The sequence below is a fragment of the Pagrus major genome, chromosome 7, assembly GCF_040436345.1.
Source record: "Pagrus major chromosome 7, Pma_NU_1.0".
NCBI classification, from domain to species: Eukaryota; Metazoa; Chordata; class Actinopteri; order Spariformes; family Sparidae; genus Pagrus; species Pagrus major.
The window spans coordinates 5,156,989-5,170,923 of record NC_133221.1 but is presented as its reverse complement, the minus strand read 5'-3'; the positions used below and the strand labels follow the sequence as shown (position 1 = coordinate 5,170,923).

The following is a 13,935-nucleotide window of genomic DNA, read 5'->3' as shown; positions in this document are numbered from 1 at the left end:
TGTTGCATTCACGCCCTTCGATGCCATTTGATGCTTGAAATCTACCTAAATTCCAGCGACAAAGTTCAGGAACTTGGTACTAGGGTTGGGCCGATTTAAAAATATTCAATCTGGTTTGAGGCTTAGGTATACTAAATTTCACCACTAGTTGTCGGACATAGCTCCCCATGAGAGCCCATGGATGACAGCAGCACTACAGTCCATCATGTTAACTGTGACACATTGTTGAGTTTTGATTTCTTTGCAACAATTCAACTTAACTCTTGTTATTCTAAAGTTTTACATCAAATTAATAAACAAAAGAAGACTCCAGCTGAGTGAAACTGGAGAAAAGGTGATATAAGTGACAGTTCAAGTAGCCCACGTACAAGAATCATATGAGTCAGTGAGTTTTTCACAACACACTCCTGCAAATGTGTTGTGGAAAAAAAACTGTTTTTGTTCACTAAACAGTAGAGGGCTTTTAATTTGAAAGGGATACAGGAAGGGAAACAGCCTAATGCAGTAACATTTTGATAGGAGCACTTTGATAGGCAAGGGAGCACTCAAAAAATGAGGGGTAGGGGTAGAAATTGTAAATGGGATGGAGTCACGCGTAGTTTGACTTCAATTCTGAGGAAATTCTGGGTGTCATTATACAATATATCTCCCAAGAATTGCTCAGAGTAAAGACTCCCTTCTTGCAGTCTTTCTCGAATAAGACAGGAGGAGGTGGCGACTGAGGAGGACGACAGTGGCCTTTCTGGTGTTGAATCAGGTCAGCTGAGACAGTCTGAGTGGCAGTGGCCTCAAAGTGCCATGTGGAGTAAGTGAGATGGCCGGGCAGGCTGAGACCCAGCACTCCTCCCATGTATACATCCTATACTCTCCTGCTCACAAACTGAATATATATATCCTCCGACTCTTCAACCTCGACTCATTAATTCTCTTTCTGTCACTATATCTATCTCTCGTCTGTCTCCCCTCTGTCTCTGTCTTCGTCCCTGTCAGGATGGTATAAGCAGACTGCACTGAGTGACATTTCCCACTCTGGGAGGCAGCTCAGCCTCTCTCCGACTACACACCACGGCTGTAAAACCTTTCAGTACTACGGAGATTTTCATGAGCGGAGTAAAAGCAATAATGCTGACAGGGAATAATCGCCTCCGCTCTTATAGACACGCCCCTTACTTTATGGCGCTTCCTTTTATTTCCTTTGCCCAAAATAGCACTGAGTGCTAAGGGGGTACTCCACTGCAGTGTTTAAACAAGAAGAAAAAAAACATGTATGCTTGCATTAGTCTATTCTGCTATTGTTAAATACAATGCACCATACATAACTGCTTAATTCTTGTTTTAAAAATATGAGAATGAGGTGGGAAAACAAGAAGCTGCCTCGAGAAACAGCCTTGAGGTCCAGACTTTTGGCTTATCAATAGCTCCTCCCCCTCAAATGCAAACAGCTATTCCACACATGGTCTGTCGGGCTCCAGAGCACTTGGTTCTGATTATATCTAGATTGTTTAGATGATGTATACGCTTAGCAGACTTGGCAGCCGAGCCAAATCCCCCTGGACTCCACACGGTTGAGTTTTCTTCTGCACCTTGTTGCAGTTTTTTTTTTGGTTTTCCCCTGCCTTATCGCAAATCTCGAGAAGAAATGTAGATTTGCCGCGTCTCAGTCTGTTTCATACAAATTACATTGGTTATCTTTAGCAGCACTGTGCGGAGACAAAAATAGCACCCGAACCCAGTGTGATTAATCCTTATCGAATAACTCACAATACAGTATAACATTTAATCCAATGCTGAAAAACAGTCGGTCTGCTTCAACGGTAGACCGCATGAACTTGTTAAACAATAAAACAAATTGTTCCATTTGATGTGGAAATTGTAGGATGAATCAGATGTGACAGGATATCTACTCTCAGAGTTTCCCTCCCAAGGGTATATCAGTGTTATCAATACCAGCTCCCCTTTGCTCTCACGAGTGGTTAATTAGTCGGTGGGGCATGAGCGAAACACAAGACAGGATGATAGTGTTAGGCAGAGAAAGACACACACACAGACAGCCTGATAGAGAAACAATCCCATCATGGCTCTCCTGCTTGGGAGTGACTACAGAGGATGGTGTGAATCTCCAGATGGCAGGAGGCTGGACGGCTGGGTGATAAATCTTTGATTGGCTGCTGTGTCTGAATCCCCTGGCTCAGCCTCAGTTCCATTCCCAGCCTTAGCCTTGGCCTGCATGTAAGTGTACACACACAGCGAAATGTCTGCAAGAAGGGAATGCGAGCTGTGGGTATAATTAAGGTTCTCCGCTTTGAGCTGACTGGCTACCTGCTGTTAGCAATGGACCAGATGAAGGCACCAGGACTGCATGTGTAATTTACTCCGAGACCGAGCAAGGTGCAGTTAAGAGTTAACAAAAAATACAGTCTATGATGTTGGTCTGACCTTGACTCGCCTCATACTTGATTGATCTCAGACATGAGTTCTCTAAAAATACCTCACATAGTCGTGAAGGAACATATTTATTTAAGAAAAACAAGATGTGAACCATGTGCCCACATTAAAGCAGCCGCCGCGCTGCTTGAGTAGGGGATTTAACAGCAAGCAGCCAATGTTAGCATGGCTGACATAGCCGGTTGTTAAATGTAATTTGTATAGGCTTTAAGAGTTCCTCATCCATTGACATCAATCTGCATAATCCATATTATACTATGGATTTATTGGCTGCTCAACGAGCATGAGGACATGGTCTTAAGGGCTGTATTCCACATCTTCTTATCTCTGTGGCTACACAGCACGTGTATCCTCAGTGTATAATGTGAAAGGAGAGCTGAACGGTATTGGCAGTGGCTGCCTGGAGAATGGAGTGGGAGGTGCAGCTTTGCAGGTAATGGCTGGCACCCTTCAGAGCACACTGAGATGATTGGGGATTCGTCTGAGGAAACCTGAAAAAGGTTCTAATTTGAGCTCCCACGGATAGAAAGCCTCCCAACGTCGGGATTGTCATAGACCACCATGTCTCCTTCCTACGCCCACTCACCTTTCTTCCAACCTCGCCTCCCCGCCTTCTCAGCAGAGCTAATAAAACCCAACAGCACCAGCTCGAGATAATATCTTCCCTCCTCCTGACAATCACCTCTGACATTGTGCTAATGGGGAATTTACTGATTTTAATAAGAGTGGTCAATTGAGTGACCCTGGTGGGATTAGCAACAAAAGGAGGCTGATCAGTAGCTCTCATCATTGTGAGGTTAGTTATCGTTAATCCTAAAATTACGTTAAGGCCTACGCCACAGCTCCATCGCACACACACATATCTAAACTTGGCATACATAGATGCAGACATTCAGCACACACACACACACACACACACACACACACACACACACACACACACACACACACACACGTGCTGTAACTGACTAGTCCTACAGTTAGCTAGTCATTAATTCTTAATATTCCTAAATTCCTATTAGCAATTACAGAATGAAAGCACAGAGGACCGGGGCCTCCTGGGAATGAGGGAAAATCAAGAAACTTAATTTTACTTGACAACATGTAACAGATACATGGCCTTGTATTATAGCATAATTGGGGATTTCAGAAGGAATAGACTGGTGTGTGATCTACGCTAGCTTCAGAGGCAGACTAACTTTGAGCGATTCCCCCCCAGACTACTTTTTCCTGGCTTGTAGAAGGGGAGAGTGTGTTTATTTTTTGAATTACGCTTGAGGAGAATCTCTCTCTCACTGTAAAAATACTTGAAAGTGGATGCTCCCTGATACCAGAGCTGTAAAACAATTTGACACAATTTCATGTTGTGTGAGAATCATTCGGTAACGCAAGGCAGTCAAAAGCACTTCTTGATTGCCGTGTTTATTTTCATTGCAGCACACGCCCTCGAAATTTTGAACGCTGTGGTTTGTTGGCTCATTGAGAAGCTTTGGCCACTGCCTCGCTGTTCACCATCTTACTTTAGGGAAGGAAACAAGATGTCAGTTTTTGGACCATTACAATGGAAAATATACGGTGTGAATCATAATTGACTTTTCCCAATAAGAGCAGCTTTGGACTGATAATCATACGATAATGGACCACATTGTCATCACAGGGAAAAAGCCATGATAATTTCCCATGAGTAAGAAGTGCATAGTCTGTGTACAGTACATTTGTGTATGTGTGCATGCTTTTAGTCAGCGTTAATCACTGTTACTCACTGCTTTGGTGCACTGCACATCCTTCCCGAGCAGCCAGTTGAGCTCCAGGTTCCCTTCCCCCTGGTAGCAGGACTGCAGGCGCTCCTTGATTCGTGCATTAATGTCTCGGATGGTGAACACGCAGAGCGCTGAGTCATCCGGCGGGCGATGGAACTGCTTCTGGCCCTTGGAGAAGATGGTGAAAAGCACATCATCCTGAGCGCTGATGTTGAGCGAGGCTGCGAGAACGCGGCCTGGCTTGCCGAGGTAGGCGGCCTGCAGTAGCCTGTACTCGACGCCGTTCTTCACACAGCCGACAGGGAGAGAGACGTAGGAGTGGAACTTGCGATCGTCTTTGCAGAGGCGGACGATGCGGGAAGTGTAGAAGAGGTCGCTGGTGGATCCGCTCGATGACATGCTGTTCTCCGGCGTCTCGGGCTGGACGGTCAGGAAGTAAACAAAGCTGCCACTGGCGAAGCCGTAAACATAGTAGATGTCAAAGTGGGAGACCAGTGCCAGCGTGTCTGATGGTATCTTGATGAGGGAGGACACAAAGTCAGTGTGCAACTCATAGTCAAGCATGGCAGATGATTCGGGGTCGCGGGGCAGCTTTCGACTGGAGATGGTCGGAAAGTAGTCCTGTTTTCCATCTACAGCCGTGCCAATAAACAGGGTGCCATCCTGGCCCTGTGAAGGCACAATGACCCCATACATGGTCCCAGTCTGGTTCACACTGGAGAGGTAGTGCTCTTTCTTGTGGGAGGGCTCCACTAAGATAAAGAGGTCATCCAATCTGAGGAGTTTACACACCCCCTGGTAGAGGCTGCCACAGGCCAGCAACCGATTTTGGGAATAATCAATGAGGAGAAGCTTGTTGACATTGTTGGTCGAGACAAGGGGCTCAGAACAGGGTTGTACAATCAGAGGGGGGTAGCAGGCCTTGTTGTCGTCCTCTGGGCCTGTATCATGAGAAACAAGGAGGGTCAGGTTGCCTGAGAGCTTGTACACACGGTTGACTGCTCCAATATACAACGCCCCTGTGGACTGGTGAACCGTCAGGTGGTTGAAGACCCAGTCCCGACGTTCAGGGTGGAAACTAGTGAATGTCTGCCCACTGCACAAGGCAGGGATCGCTAAGAGCCAGAAGCCCAGCAGAGCAGCCGTGGCTCCTACTTTAGGGTCAGGTGATAAAGTCCTGCGTGTAGCCCGCCGGCCCTCCATGTTTAACGGGCCCGCAAGGAAAATGCAGAGGAAGCAGAGAGAATGGATGAGGGGAAGAAGGGAGGACACCTTCGCCTTTTTGTTCTTGAAGGCTAACTTGCAGGTCAAATCCTCGCAAGGGTCTTCACATGTTTCTGGAAAGGAAAACAAGAGAGAGAGAGAGGAGGTGTTAGATATCACAGCATGACTCACATATCCTACACAGGAAACACGCACGAAATGGAAAAGGCTCTTCATTAGAGATTTCACTGCTTGAAAAGGTCAAAGTTCATCCTCAGTATAGCGATGAGCTGTGAAGAAGAGTGGAGGTTTAAACGAGACAATGGGAGGAAGCCGTTATGGTGCACATTCCAGAGGAGTTGCTGGACACGGCAGGACAATGCAGGCAAGAGTGAGGCAGGTTTCAGTAACGGAAATTAGCCTGACCTGACTCATGCTACGGCAGCTGCTGTCACACACTGAGCAAGCTGTTTCTAAGAACAGAACTAAATCTAACCCAGACATCACCCAGACGCACATTTCACATAAAGCCTGGGAGACTTAATGACTCATCAGACTTAAATCCAATTGATAATTTATATGAACTCATTCATCCTTGGCCTTGCTGCTTGAAATAGGTTTTTATTGAGAATATATAATTTAGCATATTATCATCAAAATGAGGCCTTTATGATTGATGATCCACTTGACTAAAACTCCAACATTTCAATGACAGTCAGATTTTTGAATATACCATTAACAAATTTAACATCTAAAGTCCCACTCGAGTCATAAAATGTTTTTTCTTCTTGTTCCTACAGTCGAATGTTTGACCTCCACGGAATAGATTATTTGACAAGGTGGGGACGAGACTCAAAAGTCAACTTTTTTACATACCACGTCTTTAAGAGGCGGGCCTTCGAGTATGATTTGTGACATCACAAGTACTTTAAAATCCAATTCTGGTCAGCATACACAAGTGTGATGTGGAAACTGGACTTGTGTCACGTCGTTAAATACCAAAAATGTTTACATATTCAGATATTCTTGCATTTCTCACGAGGGTGAATGAATAGGTTACATTCTAGGGATTTTACTTTGGTATTTCTACTGTAACATTCTGCAAAAACCATGTCAGACACACAAGGGAATTTTTGTGTATGCCTTAAAACATGTGTGGAGGCGACCTTTAATAAAAATCCAACAATAAATGTCACACACAGAAGCACACAGCTGAAATTCCTGTGAGCTTTTCCTTTAAAAACATACGCCTCCTCCTCAGTTAATTTTTCCCCCTTCACCCCCTCAGCTCACATTTTTTTCTCCGGCTACAAGCCCATCAACAGGCACTGCTATCTTTTGTCCCCCCTCCATATCTATCTGCAAAAACATACATCAAGCAAAGTCTGCAATTTATGCGTTTAACCATGCTCGGTTATGCCGGGCTGTAGAGATCTCTCTCCACGTGCCATAAACCAAGAGACGGAGCTCCGTGCAGTCTGTCCCCGGGAGTTAATTATCTCGTCCATTGGAAAGGAGGGCCTGGATCTTATTACTGGAACAAAGTGAGAACAAATTGGGAGCCACTTCCACTCACCCCTCCCCTTGCTCTCTGCTCTTTGAGGGGGCCTGTTTTACAGATTCTGAATTTATTAATTATCTTTTCTAAACATTGCTGCTGTTTTTTTATCCCTTTATTCCATTCATCTCCTGCTGACATGATCAGATCGTAGAGGGATTAATCACTGGCGGCACAACAATCATCTTTAAATGAATCAGCTACCGTATTGGATCTGTACACCGCTCCCTCATAAAGACACCAGGCAACAGAATATACAGTACGTGTGTGTGTGTGTGTTTGTGCGGTTTGTGTGTGTGTGCGCCTCATTCCCTCAGTATTATCAGTGTACTCTATCAGAACCAAGCAGTGTGAGGGGCTAACAAGTGGAGACAATGGCAGTGCATCCCAAAATCAAGTATGATTAGGCGTAGCGATCCAACAAGGGTAATTACTGTGGAGCTGGAGGAGGTAAGCTGGGGAGCGACACGGGGACGCCAGGGGCTCGAACGTGTCAGAGACGGCCCTACATCGTTTGTCACGCTCCAGATTTGCATTTCCAGCAGAGAGGGCGCAGAGAATCAAGGGTGAAAGATGTGGCTGGAATAATCAACGACTGCGCCTTGAATTAACAAGCACTTGGGACTGAAGATAGGAACGGAGCGTTATATGGAGAGATGCTGCACGTCGCTACTACAGCGACTGTGTTCAAGGCAGGTTTTGATTTGCAGAGCCGATTTGGGATTCCCTCTGAACCGTGACTGCCCTTTCATAGACCTCGGTCCAAATCTGGTAATGGCCATCTTGGGGTAACCTCCCTTCCCCCCCCTGTGATCAACGGGTACGCTACTCAGCTCAGACTTAAATATAGACCCTTAGGGAGCGTATTGATCCATGTGTCCATAAACACAGCTCCTAAGGCCCAGTCAAGCTGTTCTTGGCGTGTGTGCCGGCAGAGGTGTGGGAGGTGCTCTGTCCCAGAAGCACTTTATTAGCATGGTCATAAAAGTGCCATTGCCTCTAAAAAAGCCGTGAGGGCCCGGACCCCCACCCTCGCCTTCAGCTGCCTGTGCGCTGCCATGCTCCTTTGTTTGAGTTTGTACATGCTAGATGTGCAAAGTGGATCCCTTTGGAGGTATAATCAGCCTCCTGCTGAGCCAGCTTTTTTGCCCAAGCCCCGCAGCCTTTTGCCCTTTGGAGCTTTCGCTACAACCCCCACCCCTTAATCGTATATGTGTATACAACATTTACTCCCATCCATCTTTTCTTCCTCTCCTTTTTATTTCCTCTCTTCTTCCCCAGTCATCGGGGAGAAATATATGCATCACTCCCTCATGTTGTGGCAACAGCTGCAGAGGCAGAGAAAGAAGAGCGGCTGAATGGTGTAAATAAAAGGACTCCACAAAGGTTATCCATTCATATCGCTTTCGGTAACACAGGGAATGAAGGCTTTGTTTAAGTTGATTGCATGACCACCTCTTTGTTGCACTTGACAGAGACTTTTCTGTACTATGCAGCTGAGGAGTAGACTTGAAAAGAATACGAACAACACCGGATCGCCCCTCGTGCTCTTTAGTTCAAAGCCGTGCCTTTATGTTTTATTTCGAGGAGTCAGAATTACCGAGAAGGAAAAATTAACATATAAATGCGACCAGGAATGATTCATACTTAAACATAGTTACCTACTGACCTAGAAAAAGAAGAGGGCATGACTGTGTCGGTAGTGAATAGAATTTTGGGGTGTGTTAGAACGAAGTCAGCATTTTCAGCTTTTAGTCGCACATGAAAGTCAGCAGCTTTGGAAATTTAGCTGCTGCTATGTGCGAAGAATAATGTGACTATTTGCAATATCAGCAATATTTTCTACACACAGTGAACGGTTGTCTGTCTCTATCAGAGAACACCAAACACAACAAGTCCTGGTTCTGAAATAGGTTCAGTTTTGTTGACGCGCCACAATCGTTGGTCGTTGCACTGAGGAAGACAGATGGACTGGCATGATGACAAACTGTCAGCTGCTCTAGTGTGTTGCATCACATAAGAATAGAAGAAAACTCAAAATATCATGGACATTGTCAGTAGATTTCCATTTTAACTCTCATCTGACAATCTCTTTGGCAGACATGGAAGGCAAAGAAAGAAGAGCATCAAGTCAAGAGAGACAGACAAGCGCTCGTATTTCGGCACGCACAGCAAGCTGTGATCGTGGCTCCAAGAAAAGACAGTTTTTGCGAAACTTTCCATTCATAATGAATAGTCAGGCTCACAAAACACAGTGTTGGCACACTCAGCCAAGGCTGCTTCTGAGCGCTTGTTAAACAAACTGGTCCCACTGGCTGCCTGTGCTCTGTCACTGTGGCTGGTTTTTGTGTCCCTGTGTTGAAACGTCGGTGATTTCCCCAGCCGCTGGGCAAGTGGCTGTGCCAAGTGCCAAGAGTGGTCACAGAGAGCTGCACTGTGGCCGATTATCTCATGAAAAAGATGCTAAAAAGCAGGAAAAGGAATGGGCAAGGCCAGACATGAGAAAATGTAAAATGATAAAGCTATGCAAATCATCACTGAGGGTTTGCGGACACAACAGCCTGGGGGCAGTGCAGCAGTCAGCAGAGTGAATCAGGAGAGAGCAGGCTTTAGGAAGTGGCCTCTGGAGAAGGAGCAAAACCTCTGTCAGCCTGGAATAGGCAGCAGGTCTTCTGCTTTTGTGATTTTTTTCCCCCTCATACTAAGCTTCTTAACAATGCAGCCAAATTTGCTTGATCTCCTAAATTCATATTTACTGCAATTGTATTGCAAAAGATAAAGAATATAAACCAAAATCCGTTTACGGTGCTAAATCCATTGTTGTTGGATAGGGAAAGGAAATGGGAGATTGCAATTTCATGCCTTGGATTAATGCGTTATTCCCCGGATGATTAATGTTAAGCGTGAAATCTTAATGCTTAAGTAAAAGTGATATGCTGCAAATCAAACAGACAACTTGGAACAAGAATCAACAAACCTGCTAGTCATCAAAAGTATTTAAAGGTTTAATAATGAGTAATATTTTGCTCATTGCGTGCTGAGCTTTTCGGTCAAAGCATGATGAAAACAGAAAGTTTAATCTTCCCTAAAGGAAGATCTTCTATAGGAGCCTATAAAAAAGCGATTAGCAGCAGAGGTTAGTCCATTACTCTTCCCTCTTTGCTGCTATCAAGAGCAGAGATAATGAGAGGACTCGCTGGCATCTTGAGTTGTTGAGTTATATTTATCCCTTCTTTTGTTTCAGTAGGAAATGGATTTCTCTGCTCCGGTGCCAGCTCTATCAGTCAGCGTCCAAGAAAACTCAACACATCTTTCCTGCATTCATCCATACTTCCAGCCACCACAAGGAAAATGACACAGTAGCAAAGTGGAGGGATAACACCCTCCGAAAACCATAAGACCTCCGCTAACTGCTATCATTTCGCTCAGTCTGGTTTTCCTCTGCTGTGGTTTTGGAGGGAGGCAATTATGCCTAATATTTCCCTCTGAGAATTTAAAATTCCATCACATTTATGTTAATTTAAAGCCATTATTGCACAAATTGTATAAACTGTTTTTGTTTATCTTCACAGACATTACATGCGCTAGGCCTGTGAGCTCAGCTAAAAGAGCTCTAATTTAGCGGAGCATAGTAAATGAATGCGCACTTGACCACGATTAAGCATGTGCTCTGAGGGGCACTCTAACAGAGCACTTTGCATCCAGTGTTTAATAGTACTATCTTTGTTAGTGACCCATATCAGTGCACTTGCTCATGACCATGTGAGTTTAGAGGCCTGCGACGAGGCCTTCAATTGCCTTTCACTGAATTGCACCCATTGAAAGCAGCCTCAGCACTTCATCCCGTCTGAGCCTCGCAGAGTTATTACTCCGATGAATGCGTGCACAAGATTATTCAAACGCATCCCCCCACGCGTATTTTGAGATGTTCCACGGAAAAGCATGTCATCATGACACAGGAATAATCGAGTGAGTCTCACCATAGCTGCTTATCCCTGAATGCAAACAAGGCCACGTGTATCTAATCTTTCCCTTTTAACCCCGTCTCTGCTGAGCCCTCCTCCTGCTTCACACACTTCAAACTCTGTTTGAGCAAACACACGCTGGTATTACGCTTAAAACCTATGACATCCACTGAGAGAGAGATTACAATGTCATTGTTATTCTAATGATTCTGGTTTCCCCTCCCACAGCCGCCGCCTCCCTCCGAACACACAGGCCTGTGCACATTCGCTCTCTTGTACAAGCACAGACATGCACATATCGACAATCAAAGGCACATGCACATATAGACGGAGGCCCGCAGACACAAATCCTGCACATACATACATAAATTATCCCACTTTCTTTTCCTCAATCCAATCTGCTGACACAACTAACAGCCCCACGTGTACGTCTCCTATTAAATTGGAGGTTGGATCCAGAGGTGTGATCTTCTCAGGCAGTCCCACTACCGGTAGCTATACGGCGTACGCCTCATCATCGCTGTCTGTCATCCTGTGAAAGCAGCTTTCTATTAGGAGGCATTTCCATAAATCTAAATTGTAAAAGGGCCTCGGCACGGGGAGAGGGAATCCTCTGTAGGCGAAGAAAACAAACAGAGCGGGATGTCACAGGAGGCCACGGGATCAGATACCTCACCTCATCTCACAGAGAGATTGCAACAGAATCAGGCTCTTTGATTGACGCCATACAGATTTCATCCACTCGGAGGGCCTTAACTATTCCTGAAGCGTGCTGCAGATGCTGCACGATCCTGTCACTTTGAGAGTCTATATAACGCTTTAAAGAAAGCCGTCTGTGGAGGAATGCAGCTGTAGAACATGAAAGGTGAAGAACCTGTGGTGTGTTTGAGTGGTCGGTGGAGTTGAAAATGAATTGTGTTTATATGAATTATTGAAGACAGAGAGATATACAGACACACAGAACTCAAGATGATGAACATCTGTCAAATCTGAATCTCCAAATCAAAAAGAATGAATTATATATATATATATATATACATACATATTTATATATATATATATATATATATATATATATATATATATACATATATCATTGTTGTGGCAATAGTTACATCTGTAATCTACGATAGCTATAATCTGATATGGTGACAATTATGTTTGAGCTTTAACCCTCAAAGAACAGTTTTCGGGGAGCCTGACTCTTCTGTATTTATTTTGTTTTTCCTACCCTGTTCCAGCAGTCAGCATCAATTGCCAGACATCATTAGATTCAGGAGAATCTGAAGTTTCAGTCCGGCTTATTGAAAGTCCCAATTTTACATTTGATTTGTCTGAGAATGGATGAATCTACTAGAGTTTAAAAAAACGGCAGTCAGAATTAGGTGCGTTTTTCTTATTTTGTGAGGTTTGGTTTCTTTCTTTAAGAAAATGTGCTTGGATGTTTTCTTTCCTAACCAAGATACAGCCAATGATTGTAATATCATCCTTTGGTGTAATCTTATTTTCATTTACTGACCATGTAGATGTGTCCAAAAAAAGTAAAGAGAGTAAATAGAAAAGTTATTCAACCATAACAGAAGACATTGAAGCAAAAGTGACTTTTTAGAGGAAGATATTATCCATCCAACATGAGCAACAAAAGTAGCTTGGCTACAACCATTGCCTGTTGGCCCAGAGGAGGAAACTTCATGGGTTTCCGTGACCAGTCAATGCTGCAGAACATCATGGTGTAATGACGTTCACCATGGAGCCCCTGAATGCCCAAAAGATGAGGTGAAAAGCTGAGAAACTCTGCTTGACATGACCTTTTTAGCGGTTCAAAAGTTTTTAAACATTTTAGAACGATAGCTATTTTTGATCACCGGATTTTTTTGAGGTTTTTGAGGGTTAAATACATGAATAAAAAAAATAAATGACATCCATGGTCATTTCTGAGGCTGGTTTCATTGGATAGCAAAACTCTTTGTTCTCCTCAATAAAATCCAGGTTGTTTGCTAACGTTTTAATTCTGAGCTACACTTGAAACTTGTACTTGTAAGATACATTACATTTCTCATGTCGTCGGCTGCTTCACTCAGGCCAAATCTTGAGGCGCATTTAAGAGTTGTCGAAGCAGACAAATGGACTTGGCCAACTGAAGAACTTGGCTGGTACACCAGGTAGCAGGTGCAAAGGACAGCCAGAGGGGCATTGGTCTGAGCGAGCAGGCAATTGTGCGTCCTGTGTGGAGTAGACTGGAATGAAATGAAATGAATGGCTCGGCTCGTCCGGCCTCGCTGCAATCAAATTACATAAACTCCAGGTCGTTAATGTGCTGCAGAGTTGAACACAAAATAGAGGACTGGCCGTGGTGAGGGCAGCCGAGCTGAGAAGATACAGATGACATGAACCCAAACAAGGGCGGACCACAGAGCGACCTGTGTGTTTTTGTGCATGTGCGTGTGTGTGCATGGAAGAACCAGCTCTTAAAGGAGTGTCTGTTTATGTGCACTGGTTTGTGGTTGATGTATTTGCTTTCTTTATCAACCAACTCTCCCTGCAGAGGTGTTATCTGCCTACAGCTGCACTCTGCTAAACAAAGCGTGGACTCTGACCTTTGGTGCGCAGTTGCCGACCCAGAATGAGGCACCGACGGACTGAACCCTTCTGTCAAATAATCACGCCAAATCCGCAGCTAAGCACCAAACTGCTCTGCATGCGAGCAAAAAGTGTGCGAGATTAAGTGTGAGACAGTGCGGGTTCACAGAGGCGGACTAATGAAGGAGATCACATGATGAAAATGGCTTCCATTTCAGTAGCCACTGTTCCCTCACCTCCCCAACCCCCCCTTGCTCCATCATTTGTCTCATCGGGATCAGTGTCGCGCTGGAGCATGGCTCAGAAGGGGACTACTGCTGGAGGGGGTGGGACTGAGAGGAGGGAGAAGGATAGGACGGGGAGAAGAAAAGGGGAAGGGGAGCAATAAAGTACAGTTGAGATAAGGGGACGGAAACAGTGAATG

At 44.7% G+C, this 13,935-nt stretch overlaps 1 protein-coding gene across 1 annotated transcript in view; it reads right to left on the bottom strand.

The window, feature by feature from the left end:
- Positions 1-13,935, bottom strand: part of plxna2 (plexin A2) — a 196,881-nt gene that overhangs the window by 156,703 nt on the left and 26,243 nt on the right. The window contains exon 2 of the mRNA XM_073470197.1: positions 4,209-5,542. Coding sequence (XP_073326298.1) covers positions 4,209-5,408 — 1,200 coding nt within the window. The 5' untranslated portion in view covers positions 5,409-5,542. The remainder of the gene's footprint in view (positions 1-4,208; positions 5,543-13,935) is intronic.